The sequence below is a fragment of the Dipodomys merriami genome, unplaced genomic scaffold (genome assembly GCF_024711535.1).
Source record: "Dipodomys merriami isolate MVZ:Mamm:240054 unplaced genomic scaffold, mDipMer1.0.p SCAF_114, whole genome shotgun sequence".
Lineage (NCBI taxonomy): Eukaryota > Metazoa > Chordata > Mammalia > Rodentia > Heteromyidae > Dipodomys > Dipodomys merriami.
In genome coordinates, this window is record NW_027202427.1 from 141,363 (window position 1) to 159,354 (window position 17,992).

The 17,992-nt window shown below is 48.4% G+C and overlaps 1 protein-coding gene across 5 annotated transcripts in view; it reads left to right on the forward strand.

Moving 5' to 3' along the window:
* Positions 1 to 17,992, forward strand: part of LOC138822677 (phosphatidylinositol-3,5-bisphosphate 3-phosphatase MTMR14) — a 49,450-nt gene that overhangs the window by 21,691 nt on the left and 9,767 nt on the right. For 3 of the 5 annotated variants that reach the window (XM_070015478.1, XM_070015480.1, XM_070015482.1), the window contains exons 6-17: positions 1,259 to 1,381; positions 2,644 to 2,717; positions 6,605 to 6,675; positions 7,627 to 7,701; positions 11,757 to 11,823; positions 12,169 to 12,254; positions 12,511 to 12,587; positions 12,805 to 12,841; positions 14,886 to 14,956; positions 15,527 to 15,585; positions 15,715 to 15,853; positions 16,531 to 16,710. In XM_070015478.1, coding sequence (XP_069871579.1) covers positions 1,259 to 1,381; positions 2,644 to 2,717; positions 6,605 to 6,675; positions 7,627 to 7,701; positions 11,757 to 11,823; positions 12,169 to 12,254; positions 12,511 to 12,587; positions 12,805 to 12,841; positions 14,886 to 14,956; positions 15,527 to 15,585; positions 15,715 to 15,853; positions 16,531 to 16,710 — 1,059 coding nt within the window. The remainder of the gene's footprint in view (positions 1 to 1,258; positions 1,382 to 2,643; positions 2,718 to 6,604; positions 6,676 to 7,626; positions 7,702 to 11,756; positions 11,824 to 12,168; positions 12,255 to 12,510; positions 12,588 to 12,804; positions 12,842 to 14,885; positions 14,957 to 15,526; positions 15,586 to 15,714; positions 15,854 to 16,530; positions 16,711 to 17,992) is intronic. The other 2 variants (XM_070015479.1, XM_070015481.1) reach the window with 1 other exon arrangement.

The following is a 17,992-nucleotide window of genomic DNA, read 5'->3' on the forward strand; positions in this document are numbered from 1 at the left end:
GTCAAAGCATAGATGTTTTCTTTTGCCAGTCCTGAGGCTTGAACTCAGTGCCTGGGCACTGTCCCTGCTTTTGCTCAAGGCTAGCACTCTACCACTTAAGCAACACAGTACAACTTCTGTTTTTTTCTGTGTACGTGGTACTAAGGAATTGAACCCAGGGCTTCACACATGCTAGGCAAGCACTCTACCACTAAACTACATTCCCACCCCCAAACATGGACATTTAAAGAAAAAGAAAAATTACTTGGGTGCTGGTGGCTCATGCCTGTAATCCTAGCTACTCTAGAAGCTGAGATCTGAGGATCACAGTTCAAAGCCACCCCATGTAGAAAAGTCCCTGTGAGACTCTTACCTCCAGTTAACCACTCAAAAACTGGATGTGGTAGAGCACTAGCTTTGAGCAGAAGAGTTCAGGGACAGCACTTGAGTTTAAGCCCCATAACTGACAAAAGAAAAAAAATAATTGGACAGCTTGCTCTTTCTACTTCTACCCAAATCTGCATGGCTGATTAAAGGTAGCCTGGGATTCAGAAAACTTTATATCTTGATCCAGGTGCTGGGGCTCACACCTGTAATGCTAGCTATTCAGGTTACTAAGATCTGAGAATTGAAGTTCAAAGCCAGACCAGGCAGGAAAGCTTGTGAGACTTGCCTCTAATTAACCACCAGAAAACTGGAAGTGGCACTGTGGCTCAAAGTTGTAGTGTTTCAGTGTTGAGCAAGAAGAATTCAGGGATAGCACTCAGTCTCCAAATTCAAGCTCCATGACCAAAGACAACAACAAAAGAAAACTTTTATATTCCTCCTTGCCTCATAGATCTACTAAGCAGAGGGAATTCATAGAACTCAAGTCTAAGAATTTCAGTCTGTTATAAGTGATGCATGTGGCTAAAAATGGCCCTAAACTGGGAGGGAGGGGAGACGGAGTGGAGAACAACTTTAATGGAATCTCAAAGACTCTATCAGCCACCAGCTGATGCTTTTTAGAACTGAGATTATGTTGAGTCTTCTGGCTTAATGTCAAGCCGTGCCAGAAAGCGCTCTCCCTTTCCGACTGGAAATTGTGCTCCTCTTTGAAGTGTCCCCGAGATAGGGATAATCTCTTAGAAAGTCACCTTCTCTCCCTACTCCCTGTGCATCTAGAGAAGAAGAATAAAAGTTCTTGATAATGACAGCTGTCCTTTTCTGAAGGTGCTTCCCAACCGACTTGGCTGAGTGAACACATGGTGTAACTTTTCCTTCTGACTCTGTGTTTCAGAAGTGGTGACGTGCATCTTTTTGATAAGGTCAGAGGCTATGATATTAGGCTGCTTCGGTATTTGTCAGTCAAATACATCTGTGACCTGATGGTGGAGAACAAGAAGGTGAAGTTTGGTATGAAGTAAGTACAGGGCACCCACCCTGAAATGGGTCAGGGGGTCATAGGGAACATGACAGCTACAGTGTGTGGGCTTGTTCTAGGACTGTCAGTGTATCTTATGCTGTGTCTTCAGATAGCCATGAAGGGTGTGTCTCTCTTTTGTAAACAAGAAACTGAACACAGAGAAGTTAAGTAACTTGCTGGAGGCTGCACATTGGTGATAGTGGATGTCAGGAGTCTATACCCAGTGCCCTGCTGCCCCCTTCCCGTCTCTTTAAGTTCTGTGCCATTCCTAACACATTAGAATTTCTTTTAAAACAGAACCAACAATTCAGTGGGTTCCTAATTTTGATTCACTGATTACTGATATATAAAAATAACACATAAGGACCAAATATAGCTGTATATACTAATGAAAAGCTTTAAAAAAAAAAATGGAACCTGGGCTAGTGTAACAAAATTGTAGGGACTTTTTCCAAAAATTTTTTGTCTTATCTGTGGGTTTTTTGTTGTTGTTTGCCAGTCCTGGGGCTTGAACTCAGGACCTGGGCGCTGTCCCTAAGCTTCTTTTGCTCAAGGCTAGCACTCTATCACTTGAGCAACAGCGCCACTTCTGGCCTTTTCTGTGGTACTGAGGAATCGAATCCAGGGCTTCCTGCATGCTAAGCAAGCACTCTACCACTGAGCTACCTTCTCAGCCCTTATGTTTTGTTTCAAAGTAATATTTAATTATCTTAAAAGGTTGCCTTAGAAAAGAGGGCATAATCAGGCTAAAGTCAGAGCTCAGCCTGCTACTGATATCTTGAACTTTGCTGTGCCCTTCTCCCTTTGTCAGGATGGCCCCCAGTGCCTTTCAGAGGCTGTTTTCCCTGTGTAGAAATGGCCTCTGTGGCCCTCAGAGAATGCAGTAGAGCAGAGTTCCCTCACAGGCCCCCATTTCAATCATCTTGTTGATTGAATTTGCCTTGCTCCCCTTTCCAGGGTCAAAGTGACTACACCGCATGCATTGTGGGTACATGTGGACAGTGATCCTCCAGTTTCAGGTTCCAGTTGAGGCTTGCTGTAGTGAAAAAGACCTCTATAATTTGAGATGTTGGAGTAAGATAGAGAAGTTAGATTTCTTAATTGTACTGTTAAGGGTAGTTATTCTTATGTCTGAATGATAGTTTTGGTTTTGTTTTTAGCAGAATGCATCATTTAAAGTTAGGAAACACTCATTTGGGAAACTGTGTTTGTGTGCGTGTGTTCAGATGCTCTAGCACCATGTGTTCCTATCTTAACAGTATAACCTCCTCTGAGAAGGTGGACAAAGCCCAGCGCTATGCCGACTTCACTCTCCTCTCCATCCCATATCCAGGTAGGAAGCTCTTTTCTAGTCAAGTGACAGGCTCCCTAGGCTGGGGGACCTAGGGAGCCAGGAGCAAGCCTATGCTTTGGTAGGAGCTTGTATCCAGTTAGTGTGGACAGTTGGGCTTTGGTCACTAGGTGCTCACCTGATAGGTGGAATGGTGTCTTACAAGGGCCTTTCAACTCTAGGCTCCCAGGATTGAGTCCTTTCATTGGCATTCAGCAACAGTCAGAACTTGGAAAGCCTTAGCTCAGGGTTTTGTTGTGAAGATGAGATCATGTTCATCCTGCTCAGGCCATGAGTTGTGGACTTTCATGCGAATGTTTAGCACTGATGAAGATATTTGTGGACGTTGTTCTCCGAAGCTGTTCTGGGAGTGAAAGAAAATGTAATTGTTATGTCCACAGGGACTGTACAATGTTGCAGAGTGCTGTGGTGTCTGCACAGCCATGGATACAGCACACACAAATGTATGTGGCCTGTGGCTAGACACTCTTCTTGCCCTGGATACCCTGGTTACTGGAGTCTACTGTGGTAGACCTGCACAGTGCTCCAGGCCTCAGTCATCCCTGCCTGCTGGGCAATGCCAGGCTTTGCTGGCCACAGCAGGAGGTGTAGAGTCTTTGAAACTCTCCTATTTCTCAGCACCAGCATCTGCCTTCAGTCTTAGCTTAGACATTATCTCCTCAGTCCTGGAGCCACAAAGCCCAACGCAAGGGCAGGCTGGTGACAGCCTCATTCAGAACTGCAAATCATGTAGCACCTTGTAAGAGAGACTATCCTTATCAGATAAGCTGGTGGTATTCAGACCCACCTCTTGTGTGACCTGGCACCCTTGTGGTGGCCTCCATGTTAGTAGGTTATCACCCTCCTCTGCCAGTTCAATGTCCTATAGAACTGGTCCTAAAGCCATATGTCCTTGAAGAGCCCCTCAACTCTTCTAAGCTTTGTTTTTATCCTTTATACCTGAGGATACTGACACTTACTTCAGATAGCATGCCAAGATTTAACCTTAACCTTAATGGCCTAATAAGGAATTGATGGAAGAAAGATTCTCTTCCCTAAGAGTATCCTGAATGGCTGGGCAGCTGAGTTTCAGAACTAGTATCTGACTCCTTGGAGAGACCAGGACAGGAGTGGGCAGGGGGGAGCACAGAACTGAAATGTCTGGACCAAAGTTGTGCTAAGGAGCCAGTCTTTGCTTTTTTTTTTTTTTTTGGCCGGTCGTGGACCTGAACTCTGGGTCTAGGTGCTGTCCCTCAGCTCTTCAGCTCAAGGCGAGCGCTCTACCGCTTGAGCCACAGCGCCACTTCCGGCTTTTTCTGTTTATGTGGTGCTGAGGAATCAAACCCAGGGCCTCAGACATGCAAGGCAAGCCCTCTACCACCGAGCCACCTTCCCAGCTCTTTGCTTTCTTTGCCTATATTTCAGTACAAGTTGGAATACTAGTGTGGTGTCCTTTATGCTGTAGTTTAACAACTTGTTACCAGACTCCTCATATAACACTCTTTGATCCTTTTACTGTCCTAATCCATCAATTTGACTGCAGTCCAGCTAACTTACAACTGAGATGTTTGTGGTGATGTCTCGTAACAGCAAACCAGGGATGTGTTTTCACTAGACAGAATGAGGGTTAAGTAAACAGTGGTACTTCATCCATAGAATGAATAGGATGTAATTGTAAAACAGTGCTCAAGATGGTGAGCAGGATATGATTTTTTTAGTACATTCCCATTACATGAAGGAAAAGATGTTTGAGACTTAACAGAAAAGATGCCAAAATGTTATGATGTGTCTGAATGTTTTTCTCCTCTTCGTCCCCAATTTTTTTTTTTTTTTTTGTATTTCTTCTGATGGTTATATGTGTTGGGGATGTAAAAACAAAAAAGCAGGAAGTAGAGGGAGAATGCCCTCCAGATAAGGAAGACAAGGAGAATACTTTTTTGTGTGGTAGTACTAGGATTTGAACTCAAGGCCTCATACTATGTAGGCTGATGCTATACCACATGAGCCATGCTTCACCCTTACAGAAGCACCCTTTACTTGACATACTTATATTACTTTATAAAAAAGAAAAGTAAATTACCATTAGCTCAAATCATGGAATGTCTTTGATGCCATATAAGGATCCTCAGTTGAACCCTGTAAGTACCTTGAATCCCAGACAGGAACTGTGATGCTATCAGTTCTAGCCCTAATAATTAAAAAAAGTAGGGCTTAGATGAAATGGGAAGTGTTCCCTAGCACTTCTCCAGGCACCAAAATAGATGAGGCCAAACCCTGCCCCACTGTCTAGCTTGTTTCCTTCTGAGTGAGTTGCTGCCATCACCTGCTTTTCTTCCCTGTGGTCTTGTCTGCTGATGGGTTCTGAAGCCTGTTCTGGTAGTAAGTGTCAAGCGCTGTCCTGGGTACTGGGTCTCTTTGCAGAAAGGGATCCATTTCTAAGTTGTGTCAGAACTCAGCCTGCAGGATTAACCAGCCGCTGGGGTTCAGAGAAGCAGCATTTCACTGGGTCCTAAGAGTTCACTGATAGCTCCTCTCAACCTGGGCTCATATGCTCAAGAGCTCTGTCTGATATTTACGATTTTTCTTTCTCCTGGTGAAGCACCCTAGAAACAGGCTGAAGTGTTGTGCTGCCAAAGATTTATTTCCTGACTTGTCATTCAGTAGCAGGGCCTAAAGGGTTAGAGCACAGGGGTTTATGTGGAATGCAAGTCCTGCAGGGGGGATGTCCCATCTCCACAGGGATAGGTGACCTCTCTCACTGCTCAAGTATATTTTTTTGGCCTGTAGCCCCTTCCACCGAATTGAGACAATGGTTTTCTTGCCTTCTGGGACCTCACTAGACTTTTTGTGGCCAAAGCCCCGTGCTGTCTGAAGTCTGGATGGATCCTTGTTGAGGAACTGAGAACAACTGAGAGAAAGCTACCCCCAGATGTCCTCCCCTGCCCTGTGGCTTGACACTGAGAGAGCTGCTAACCCCTGTCCCTGGGTTGTTCCTTGTGCTGTGGTCACCCCACAAAGGCCAGCCATAGTCCGGGAGTAAGCCTTATCTCTCAGTCAACAGATCAGTTGGCTGAGCCATGGAACTCCTGTTGTAGTGTGCTGCCATTTGTGCTCCCTGTTATATATGTATTACTGTATTTCAGCCTTAAGCACCCATCCCACAAGTAAGAAAGGCCAGGCTTAGTGACTACGCAGCTTGTTCTCAGACAGAGCAAGGAGAAAGCCGAGATGCCAAGCTGGAAGAGCTGCTGGACCCATCTTCCATCCGCTCTGCCCCCACTGTTTCCCAGGCCTCAGCCTGCTTGAGTTTCTCAGGAAGTTTTAGTGAATATGTGGAAAAGTACCCTTTGCCTGCTTATCTGGAGGAAGCAATGCCTCATGAGCACCTGTTGGGTTGCAGGTATTGTTCACTTCCTCTCCAGTAAGTTAGAAATTCAGTTTCTACTGAAACTGTGAGGTTAGCATTACTGTCCTCGTGTTAGCAGTGAAGAAGACCAATCCTCTGTAACCGAGTGGTTGCTGAAAGTGTTGAGGATATCACTGTAAGCCATGCTTTCGCCCACTGAGGCTGGCACCCAGACTACTGGGACAAAGAACCAGCAATGAGTGGGAAGTGACCAGATCCCAAGGAGCACAGATGGAACCGTGGGGACAGGTGGTACCTTGGGGCAGGTGTGTAGCTAAGGATCCAGAGAGGTTACCAGGGGCTTCCTCTCTGCTTCTGCCATTGCCCTTGCCAGTTGGCCTTGATCTTCTCTGGGGCAGCAGTGTAATTGTATATGAGCTGCTGGCCCCTTAGTCCTTCAGCACCAGGGCTATGGACTGGCTAGGGGTAAGTCTTCACCTTTGCAGTAGGACCAAAGATATCCTAACTCTGCCTTCTTTTCCAGGCTGTGAATTTTTCAAAGAATATAAGGACCGGGATTACATGGCCGAAGGGCTCATATTTAACTGGAAGCAGGTATGAGCAACAATATTTAACCTGTGTTTTTCTGTGAAAGGAGACTAAGGAGGACAGCTAGCTACATCTCTTTGGGAAAAATAACTACCTTTTTTTTTTTCCTTGCCTGAGTAGTCTCATTATTTCTTTTCTTGTCTATACATGTAAAATTCTTAAAATACATACTTTGGGCTGGGCATCAGTAGCTCACACCTCAGGAGGCTGAGATCTGAGGATCGCAATTCAAAGCCAGCCCAGGCAGAAAAGTCCATTACCTCCAGTTAACCAGCAAAAAGCCAGAAGTAGATCTGTGGCTCAAGTAGTAGAGCACTAGTCTTAAACAGAAAAGCTCCAGGATGGCACCTAAGCCCTGAGTTCAAGCCCTAAGACCAGCACAAAACAAAAACTAAAAAATACTTTGTTCTATCTGCCCCATTTTGTGTGTGTGTGTGTGTGTTGTTTTGCCTTTGTTTGTTTGAGACAGGGTCTTTGTAGCTCAGGCTGGTCTGAAACTCATGGTTCCCCAGCCTCTGTCTCCTGATTACTGAAATTATAGGCATGTGGCATCATAACCTGCTCCTCTCCCTTTTTAATGTCTTCCATTCTAGAAGGTAATTTTTCAGGGTCAAGGTAGGAAAAGTTCTTCCTCTTCTTCAGTTCACTTTCTTCATAGAGTGGGAACAGCATTCTACTCATTCTCTAATCAACAAAGCAGGCACGGGGAATCCACTACAAGCTGGGTGCAGATGGATCTTGCTTATTGCAGCAGCAAACACTACTCAATTGCAGTCATCTAATTTATACTTTGATTTTTTAAGCTCTCAGTGCCAGAGTAGCCCAAGCAGCTAGCCTAGAGAAGGCAAGAACTACGAGAGATATCCTGCCTGTGGTAACCACAGCTTCAGAGCTGTGACATACTACAGCCTCTTCTAGTGGTCAGTCTACATCTCACAGGTATCCTTCTGTTCCCAGGACTACGTCGATGCCCCATTGAGTATCCCCGACTTCCTGACTCACTCTCTGAACATTGATTGGAGCCAGTATCAGGTGAGGGCCTGATCAAGCAGGCAGGAGGGTGGTGGGACACCAGGGGACTCTGGATCACCAGATTTTAATACAGGCTTACTACTGTGATTGCTCTCTCCCCCTCTTTCTCCCTCTTTTTTCTCTCTTTCTGCCCTTCTTCTCTCTCCCTATTCCCTCTCTCCCCTTTTTCCCTCTCTCCCCCATTCACCCTCTCCTCTCCTCTTCTCTCTCTCCTGTCTTTCTTCTCATTGGCTTTTGGCCCAGAAAGTCAGCTTTTTGAATGTGATTCATTGAAGGATTTTCATCCACCAGAGGGTTCTCTTTGCAGTGATCTCACGGAGCCCACTTCATGACTTTTCATTTTTCCTTTAAAATCTGTGTCTTGACAAAGAAAATGTAGAGCTGTTTGACCTCATTTGATTATAGGAACTTTAAAATTGTTTCCATTGTGTTTTTTTCCTGTCACTGTCTGCCACGGGAGGGCCCTGTTGTACTGAGTACATCTGTATCTTTGTCCTACAGGCCTCCAGTGGGCTCAGTTGCAACTTACTTGAAACAAGACAACTAGCCTTATTCCTGCCCCTTTTCCCACTTCCTGTTCTCTTTGCTTGGCTGCCCGCTCTCAGCTTCCTCTTGTCTGGCTGACACGCTGCCCCTCAGAATATGGCTCGGTGTCGTTTCAAGAAGGGTTTCTTAATCTATATCTCCCCTTACCACCTCCTGTGCACATCTTTTATGGAATTTTCCACTGATTCTGTGAGCTTCAAGAGGATTGGGGGACCCATGGCTTATGTATGCATCCCCAGCACAGAAACAGGCATAGAGCCTAGAGCTTGAATAGCCAAGCCAGTGAATAATGAGAAGCATCTGCACCTCGGCTATTTTCCTCTGTCTCATCTGGACAACTCCCACACAGCCTCGAGGTTTCCCTTGCTTAGAGAGGCAAGGCAAGCCTACATCTGACAACTGCCCCCCCCCCCCCACTCTTGTAATGACAGGGATCTTATTTATCTTTTCTCTGAGTATTCAACCCTAATCGCAGGATAGGTACTCAGCGGCTATTGAATGAATGAATGCTGAAGGGTAATGTCAGGTGTCCCCTACGGTGGCATTAAGGGGGAGAGCAGACCAGTGGTGTGTTGGGCCTGATGAAGGAATATACCTGTCCATTGGTCTCACATCCCGGGCTGTGCCTAGACAAAATGAATGTCCAGAGGAACCTGCAGGCTTATGTCTTAGTCTGTTGTATGTAGAGGTCTCAGGCAGACCCTGCCCTAAGCTTCCCTTTTTGTCTCTTCTGGCACCATTTTTTTTTTTTTCCATTATGCAGGTACAAACGTTCTGATGAACTACTCACCAAATAAGGTCTTAACTATAGGCCCCCAACATGCTCACTTCTTGAGAGGCTGAATGGCTTTGGGCAGAGTACTTCACTTCCCCCTAAAAGTGGGGTTGACAGCTCCTTTTCTAGGCCCTAATAGAATCCCTAGGTGCAGATGTTCTCTGAAAGTACCAAGCCAGGTTTCATGGTACTGAGGACATAGGCCATTGGCTAGTGTTTATTATGTCTTAGAGTCATAATAAACACTGATAAAATTGCAGTCCTCCCACAGGCCTTCTCTTCAGTGCTGCCCCGCTAGTTTGTCATCTTCAGCCCTGCCCTTTCCTGCCACTCAGCACTGGGGTCCCAGGACCCCAGTCTTCACCTCAGTGATTGTTTTGTCTATTGTCTACTGCAGGTGACTCCTCCCAAGACACACTTGGGAGTTCTGAGTCAGGCCTCTGTGATCCTCGCAAGTGTCATTCATGTAGTCTGCTGTCCAAAATGAAGTTAGTGTGGACCACCATTTATCCAGGAGCTCAGACCTTGATGCTATCCATCTCCAAGCCCCCAGTATTCTCTGGATCTCTGCCCCTGGTGAAACACTCCAGTCTTTACCTCCATCCATCTCTTGTGCACTGGGAGAGATAAATCCAGGGAGAGGCACCAACTTGTCACCTGCATATCACATAGGAAACGGAGAGAAAACAATTTAGCCTTTGAAGTGAAGGTAGAAATTTGCTAGGCAGGAGAACAAGTACCACAGGGATGGAACTAAAAAACATAATGCTTGTCCTGCTCTGCTTCCAGAAGCTTCCTGGGAAGTGGAGGATGAGCGGCAAGAAGTTTGAGTTTTCCCCAGGCCTTCCTGACAAGTCCCCTCAAACTTGTTCTTCACTCTGTGTTGTAGCAAAAGTCTCTACAGTGTATCATGACTAAAAATGTGGACTTTGTTTCATCCCTAAGCTTGGCAATGTGACCTTGGGCCGTCTTTCCGTCGCTCTCTCTGTCTTGTGGCTCCTGTCCCCAGCCCTGGGAATGTGCTTTCTCTCTCTGATTGTAGGCACCTCCTTCAGAGCTGCCCAGCTAGTTGACATTCCACAGAACCAACCTTGTTCCCTGCCCCTCCCTGGCTGCTGTACTTCTCCTCAGCCTGCCCACCCCTCACTGGGCTTCTGCTACAAGGCTCCTGCCTCAGTTCTGCTTCTCCTTGTTCCTTGAATCCTTGCTCCCCGGACATCTCTTGGCAGTGGTATGCCTCCCATGTCAAGCTCCATGCATTGAGAGACCCTTCAGTAGCTCTCCAGAGCTACTGAAAAGTGGGTCACAACTCTCTGGGGATGCAGGAGGGTCAGGTAAATGAGCCTGCTTGAATTCCTGGGAAATCCATTGCAATTACAGGTGCTGCATTCCCCTCCCCTGCGGGAAGTGCTCTCTTGCTGGCATGCGCAGCCCTCTGCACACAGCCCAGAAAGCTGATAGGCAGTTGTGTCCATAGAGAGCAGAGGCTGTCCCCAGCTGGGGAAACGGGCTCTGCAGAACTGGGTCAGGCCCCTCCATGGAATCCCAGATTCGGAGTAGGTTGCTTCACAGGGCTTGGTCTAAACCTCTCACTTGGGCTTAGAACAGGTTTTCCTTATTTCCTATTTCCCGCCTCATATAAGTCTCCTTTTTATCTGCCAAATAGACTGTATTTATTACTCATAAAAAACATATAACCGGGCGTGATGGTGCATGTCTATAATCTCAGCACTGACAAGGCTGAGGTGTTACATGGCAAGACCCTGTCTCCAGAAACAAAAGAAAAAAGTTAGTGACTAGCAGTGAAAAGTGGCTCATACCTTTGATCAAAAGCTGAGATCTGAGAATCCATTCAGAGCCAGTCCAGGCAGAAAAGTCCTTGAGACTATTATCTCCAATTACTCATCAAAAAAGCTAGATTAGAGAGGAATGGCTCAAGTGGTAGAGCACTAGACATGAGCAAAAGAGCCAAGTGAGAGCACAAGGCCTTGAGTTCAAACTCTGTTACTGATGACACAAAGTGAAACATGTTAAGAGAAGGTTAGTGCTGTAGTTGGTTTCTGTGATGTAAAGAGTGCAAGGAGAGGCAGAAAGGGCTCCTGGGGGCATTGAATCTCTGGGGAATGAGTGTCTCAGGTTATCTGGGGTTTGAGAGCGAAAACCTTATCTCTTGTCACATAATAATGCTTATCAATTTTACTTATTTTTTGTGTTGGGGATGGAACTCAGGGACTTGTTGTCCATGCACGAATATGTATGCTCAATCTCTGAGTTACACCCCCAACCAACGTTTTAATTAGCTGGTATTTATTTTTGGCCGCTCTCTTTTTTTTTTTTTTTTTTTTTAAATGGGGTATGGGACCTGAACTCTGGGCCTGGGCGCTGTCCCTCAGCTCTTCAGCTCAAGGTTAGCGCTGTACCACTTGAGCCACAGCACCACTTCCAGCCTTTTCTGCTTATGTGGTGCTGAGGAATCAAACTCAGGGCCTCATGCATGCAAAGCAAGCGCTCTACCGCTGAGCCACCTTCCCAGCCCCAATTTTTGGCTTTTCTCACTATGTGGCCCATGCTGCCAAGGAACTCTGATGACCCTTCTCTCTCTACTCCTGAGTGCTAGGGTTAAAGGCCTGTATCACCATTACAGGCCAGCATTTTGTTTTTGGAATATTTTAAACTCCAAACATGAATCATTAACATTTATTCCTAGATCCCTTTTCTCTCTTTTGCCCAACAGAGTTGGGACCTGGTGCAACAAACACAAAACTACCTGAAACTGCTGCTTTCTATAGTTAACAGTGATGGTGAGTCTCTCTCTCTCCCTGAGCCCTCAAGCCAGAGCAAACACAAGGCAGGGACATGGAGCAGTACCACCTACATCTCCTAGGTAGTCACTGTGGAGCCTAGATTCTTTCCCTGAAAGCACAAGAACTGTAGCCAAGAGAAGAGGTGCTACAGACCAAGGCATATCTCACCAAGCCAGCACCCACTTGTGGCACTAGGCTGGAGAAGAGTCTTGAGGACCCAGAGAGGGCAGCGGGGAGGTTGGGTAGCCTGGCTCCCTCGCCTGAGCCAGGGTGGCAATGCTTCCCTTCTCATCAGCCCCTGTCTGGTTCTTCCCTGGGCTCCTGTTGGTGGTGTGCAAGCAGATGACAGTGGGTTGCTGGTACACTGTATCTCAGGCTGGGATCGGACCCCCCTCTTCATCTCTCTCTTGCGCCTTTCCTTGTGGGCTGTGAGTATGGCTGGGCCTTGGGGTCGGGGAGTATTCAAGAGGCCCTGCTAATAAGCTCCACCCTTAGGATACTGTGGGAGCATCTCCAACGGGTAAAGATCTGGAGTGAGGGAACCACTCCCAAGGTGTCCGTGTCCTGCTTACCCCTGGTTTTGGGGTTCTTTGCCAGCCTATGCTGTCACAGGGCCTGTGGATGGGGGGCACTCCCAGGGTGAGCAAGCTTATGTTGGGAAGGCAGCTTTCTGGTCTCTTCTAGGATGGGCTCATCCACATGTCCCTGAAGCCTGCTGAGATCCTCTACCTGACTGTGGCCTATGACTGGTTCCTCTTTGGGTAAGCCTTTGTGGAAAACTGGACCTTGGGGTGGAATGGTGGCTGGAATAGTGTGGTGGCTGCCATGTCAGGGTTACAAGAAGAGTTTGGTCCCCTGTCCCTTGGGAAGGACAGAGATGCTGACAGACCTCACCTGACTGTGTGTTGCTGGTGTCCAGATCTCCCTTGACTCATTGTGGTATGGTTTCCTTTGACGTATGTGTTCTCCTTTTTTCAGGCACATGTTGGTAGATCGGCTCAGCAAAGGAGAGGAGGTGAGTGCCTCTTACAGACTGTGAGCACAGCTCAAGGCTGATGGAGGGACAAAATGATGGACTGCACAAAGTATGGTGGAAAAACTAGGAGCACAGAGCTCCCATCTGGACCTCAGGGTCCTCCTGCACCATGGAGAGATCCCTGGGCACTGAGCAGTTACCCAGCTGCCTAGGACCTATCTAGACAATTTCTTCCATTCTGGTGACCTGCTTTTCTGTGCTGATACCCACGAGCAGGTCTTTTTGTGCCCCTCATCCTCACAGCTGAAGGATAGAAGCACTTCTGTCCTTCTGCCACTTTTCAACCCCAGGGCCACCTGTGTATCCATGGTCCTGCCGCTCCTTGCTGCTGCTGAACTGCGTCCAGACTCTGTCCTGTCTCTCCTCTTCACTGTGGCCAGCATCCACTCCTCTCTGCCCATCCGTGCCTAGCCTTCTTGCTGCTTCCAAATCTTTGCCTGCCTGGTATGCTTGTTTCCCCAGCACACAGACCTGCAGTTGGACCCAAGGATGCCTGCCTCTAGTCTTCCCTAGAGCTGGAGTGACCTTCAATGGCTTATTTTGAGTTACTGACACCTCACTGAGGGACCCAGGTGCTCAGCATGGGAGCTGTTCCTCTTCCATCTCCCCATCCCAGCTTTGTGAAGCATCTTTCTTCTTTCTCATCCTCCTGAGCCTACCTCCTTCCTAGGCATCTTATCTCACACCACCTCCTTTTGTTGTTCCTGCTCAGCTGTTCCTCTCCCTACCAAATCTCTTCTTCTGAGCACTTATCACATCTGCCAGGAATGCGGAGCTTATAAGCCTGGTCCTCAGAGACCTCAGTGAACTGTCAGAGACAGCAAGCAACTTTGGCATTAAAATCTGGGCAGAAAGTCTCTTTGTAGCCTCTTAGTTTGGGGATTTTGCTGGTTCAGGACATTCTGTCCTCCACCTCATCTCCCTTGTTCTCCAAAGCGGACCAGATGCTACCTTCAGAGACTCAGAGCGGTGATAGAGTTGAGCTAAGTGGGGTCAGAGTTCCAGCCCTGCGTTCCTCACCATGTGCAAGGGTCTCAGTAGCTGCTCTCCAGGGTAATCGCTTCCCCACACCTAGACACTGACCTGCAAAGCAGCAGACAGAACCAAGGTCTATTAGGCGTCTTTGCCAGCAACCCTCCTTTGAGCTTCACAGAGTGCATTAGCACATTAAAGACTGAAAGTCTTTAATTTTATGTAACACAGTATTTTCATACTGACCTAACTTGAGCAACCCTCTGCAAATCTTTTGGGGCCCTGTGGGATACTGGGTAGGTGTTTCTCTGAGCAAGGGGTTTGTGGGGATTACTAGAGGCTTTTGTAGACCACACAGACAGAAGCCTTGGGTATCCACCCTGGAGTCCACTGGGGTGCTGGCTGGGCACTTATAGGAGCCAGGTTGCCCATCTCACTCCCAAGCTAAGAAGGTGGCTCTGGGCCCTGAGTTCAAACCCAGTACTGCCAAAGACCTGGCCCTCACAGTTCTTGAGCAGGGCAGACACCAGGCCAAATAATGGCTACCTCCACTCCAGTTTTCTTGATCTTGTTTCTGAGTGACCTCTGCCATATGCTCCCTTTTCCTTTCCTGTATACCTGCTGTGTCATCAAACCCCAGTCCCAAGATCTCCTTGCTCCCTGCTGTCCTCTGCCAGCTTCGTTTCCTGGGTTGCTAGACTGTTGTCTTCATCCTTCATCTTCAGCCGATAACAGGTTGAGAATGTGTGTTGAATGTGAAGGGGGCTTGGAAATTCTGACCTGGGCTCTCATTTCCTCCTTTACCCCAGCCCAATCCAGCCCAAGGGCGTCTCTTTACCAAACCCTGCTGAGCTTCATCCAAAACCTCCTAGGCCAGAATATCCAGTGGAGTGACTTCAAAGCAGGACCTTCTCCACAGAGAGATTTACCAGAAAAACCAGCTTTTCACTCTTGGGAGTTCTGCTACTTCAGCCTTCCACACCAGCTAGCTGGTCAGCCTTTCTCTCTGGGAAAGGATGTCTTACTGTATGTTGCGTTTTGTCTCCTTCAGATTTTTTTTTTCTGCTTCAATTTTTTGAAGCATATCACCTCCGAGGAGTTCTCTGCACTGAAAACCCAAAGGTAAGCGAGGCGTACTCTACAGGAGGCAAGTTACCACTTATCCCTGCCCAAATTCTCTGGCACGCACGCACTCCCTTCCTCTGGGTCCAGGCCAGGCATCCCTGCTGGGAGTCCTGAGGTGAGGAGGGCAATGAGTGATCTCTGGTAAGGAAGATGGCAGGCATGATACTGCAGGGAGAAGCCAGCCCACAGGACTTCCCACACTCCTAAGCTGATGGTCATTCTCCCTGGAGTCCCTGCTTCCAGCCTGGGACATGCAGGCTGCATGGCTGGTAGTTGTTTTAAAACCCAGAGCCCTCAAGAATTGAGAGTTTGGTTGCCTTCCTACCCAAGGCTTCTAGTACATTAGACTTGAGTTCTCAGATGCCAAGCTAGTAAAGAGGAGATGGGAGTGCCAACCTCAGAAGTCGGTTATGTGTGTGGCATACAGAAACAGAATGGAGCCCAGAAAGGCCTACCTCTAGGTAGAACCTCCTCTCTGAGTTGCCAGGGAGTAGGAGCTATCCTCCAGGATGGGCAGGGTTGGATGTTGGGAACAGAGGAAATTTCCTGCTTGGGTTCTTGTTCCAGGAGGAAGAGTTTGCCAGCCCGGGATGCAGGCTTCTCCGTAGAAGATATCTGCATGCTGAGTGAGTCCATGGCCCCAGCGGGCTGAGTGTAGCCCACGCAGGAGCTGACCAGCTAGCTGGTGTGGAAGAGATGGAGGACTGGTGATGGGAGAGAATAATGTGCTGACCTGTGGCACTGGCTTCTTTCAGGGCGAAGAGACCGAGGCAGTACCACCAGCCTGGGCAGTGACTTCTCCCTGGTCATGGAGAGCTCTCCAGGGGCTTTGGGGAGCTTTACCTATGAGGCTGTGGAGTTGGTCCCGGCAGGAGCACAGACTCAGGCAGCTTGGTGAGGAGCCAGACTGGGACAGAGCTTACAGCTGTGGCCCAGGGCCATCAGCCCCAGGGAGCCAGGCGAGAGCCCCAGGAACAAAGGGGCCCTTGACAGAAGGTCCAAGAGCACAGCTCTATCTCCTGCTGTCTGTACGGGCACTCAGAGGCCAGCCATCTGGTTGATGAAGGGCACTGCCTGGTGGCCCAGGAGCATAAAGGGCCTGGCCTCCTGTGGAACCAAGAAGCACTGGCCAGGTCGGGGAGGCTCCTGTCAGAGGAGCTCCCTATGCTCTGTGCCTGGTGGGGGAAGGGCAAGTTAGAGAAAGGAAACAGAATGTAAAACGTTGGTTAGTGACTAGAGATACTGAGGAGTCCCTCCATGGAGAACATGATAGAATCTGAGGCCCTAATGTCTTTCTCCATAGACGGTGGCAGTTTGCAGGGAGTTACTGTGCCTGTTATCTAAGAATTATTTTCTGGCACATCCTCTGAGGCTGGTGGGTCAGTGTAATTTGGATGCCACAGTCAGTCCCTCTATAAAGTTCTAGCCCTCGATGCCCGGGCCTTTGAGCCTGAAGAAGTACTGAGAGCCCACTGCCTGTGGCATCTTCCCCATAGGCAGAAGGCAGTCCCTGGGCTCCAGTGCTGGGCCTTCTAGGGGTCCCTGCTGACGGTCCTACTTTTCCACCTCAGGAGGAAGAGCTGCTCATCCTCCCCACAGAGTGTGCTCTGGAACCGGCCGCAGCCCTCGGAGGACCGCCTGCCTTCCCACCCAGGGCTAGCTGAAGCCAAGTCTTCCAGCTCCTCATCCTCAAACCATTCTGACAACTTTTTCAGGATGGGCAGCAGTCCCCTGGAGGTTCCCAGACCCAGGTGAGGAGTCCCAGGGCCTGGCTTACCAAGGCTGGGGGTAAGGATCCTGCACCTGAGCTGGTGTCTCTAGAGGTATCCTAGGTGGGATTCTTTGTTATGTGGCCTGCCATAAAGAAGCTGCAGGCCCACTGTTGGGAAGATTTGTTAATGTTGGAACACAAAGCCAGGGCTGCTTTGTAGAGAGGTTTGAGAGTCCTTCCTGGATGGAACCTTGCCCAGTCTAGGGATCTCCAGGGAATGTAGTGATTGTGATGTGACAGACTGGGAGTCAGGGCTGCCTCCGTGTGCTTCCAGTGATAGATACTAGCCCTCTCGGTACCGCATATTGTAATTGAAGAATCAAGTATAGATGTTCTGAGTCCCTTTGCTTCTCACATTCCATGTCCATGTTGGTGGGATAGTGAAGAGATGAGGCTGTGGGGAACCACAGCATCCCTACACACCTGGAGAAGCCATACCTCAGCCAGGATATGTAGGGGCATGGCCAAGCAAGCTGATTAAAACTGAGCAGTAGGCCACAGGCTTAGGAGTGGAGGATGGACTGATGCTTAGGGAAGCATTTCCCAATTGACCCTACTACTTTATCCATTTCACACCTGCAAGGAAAGAATCCTATGGATCACTGTGCTTTCTCAAATTTTAACATCTGGTCCTTCTGGAAAGAACAAAGCAGTTGTGGCTCCAAGATCCTCAAAGAATTCCAGGCTGCAAGAAGCATGAGTTCTGGGGTCCAACCCAGATCACAGCTCAGCTCTGCCATGTAATGTTCATGTATCTTCGGTCTGTTTCCTCCCTGGTAATAGACCTATTACAGGGAAAGACTTTCCAAAACTTCTGGAAGCCTCTTCCCTACTCTGGACAAAAGCAGGGAGTGAAGGAAGAAGAGCCAGATCCTCCTCCACAAGGAGGCAGGTGAGGTATAGGTGCGCAGAACCTCCAGGCTGCACTGGCCAGTCTGAGGTCCTGTGTGCTCACCCCTGCAGGTGATTGACCCAATGCTCTCTGTGTGAGTACCAGAGCTGAGTCTGTTAAACTAAGACCAGGAGACTTCTGCCCACAGGGGTTATAGTAAACGCAGCTGACCAGAGACAGTGCCAGGCAGACAAGCCCACATGCCTGTGCCCACTATCACCTGCCATGCTCCCTAATCTGCATACCTGGCTGTCCTCAGGGTTGCTCAGGGGCTTCAGTGGTACTGTGGGACACTTTTTTGGCCGGTGACTGTCGCTCAGAGTTCCTGCCTCCTTTTCTTCTGTGCAATGTTGCTGGACAGAGGGAGGAA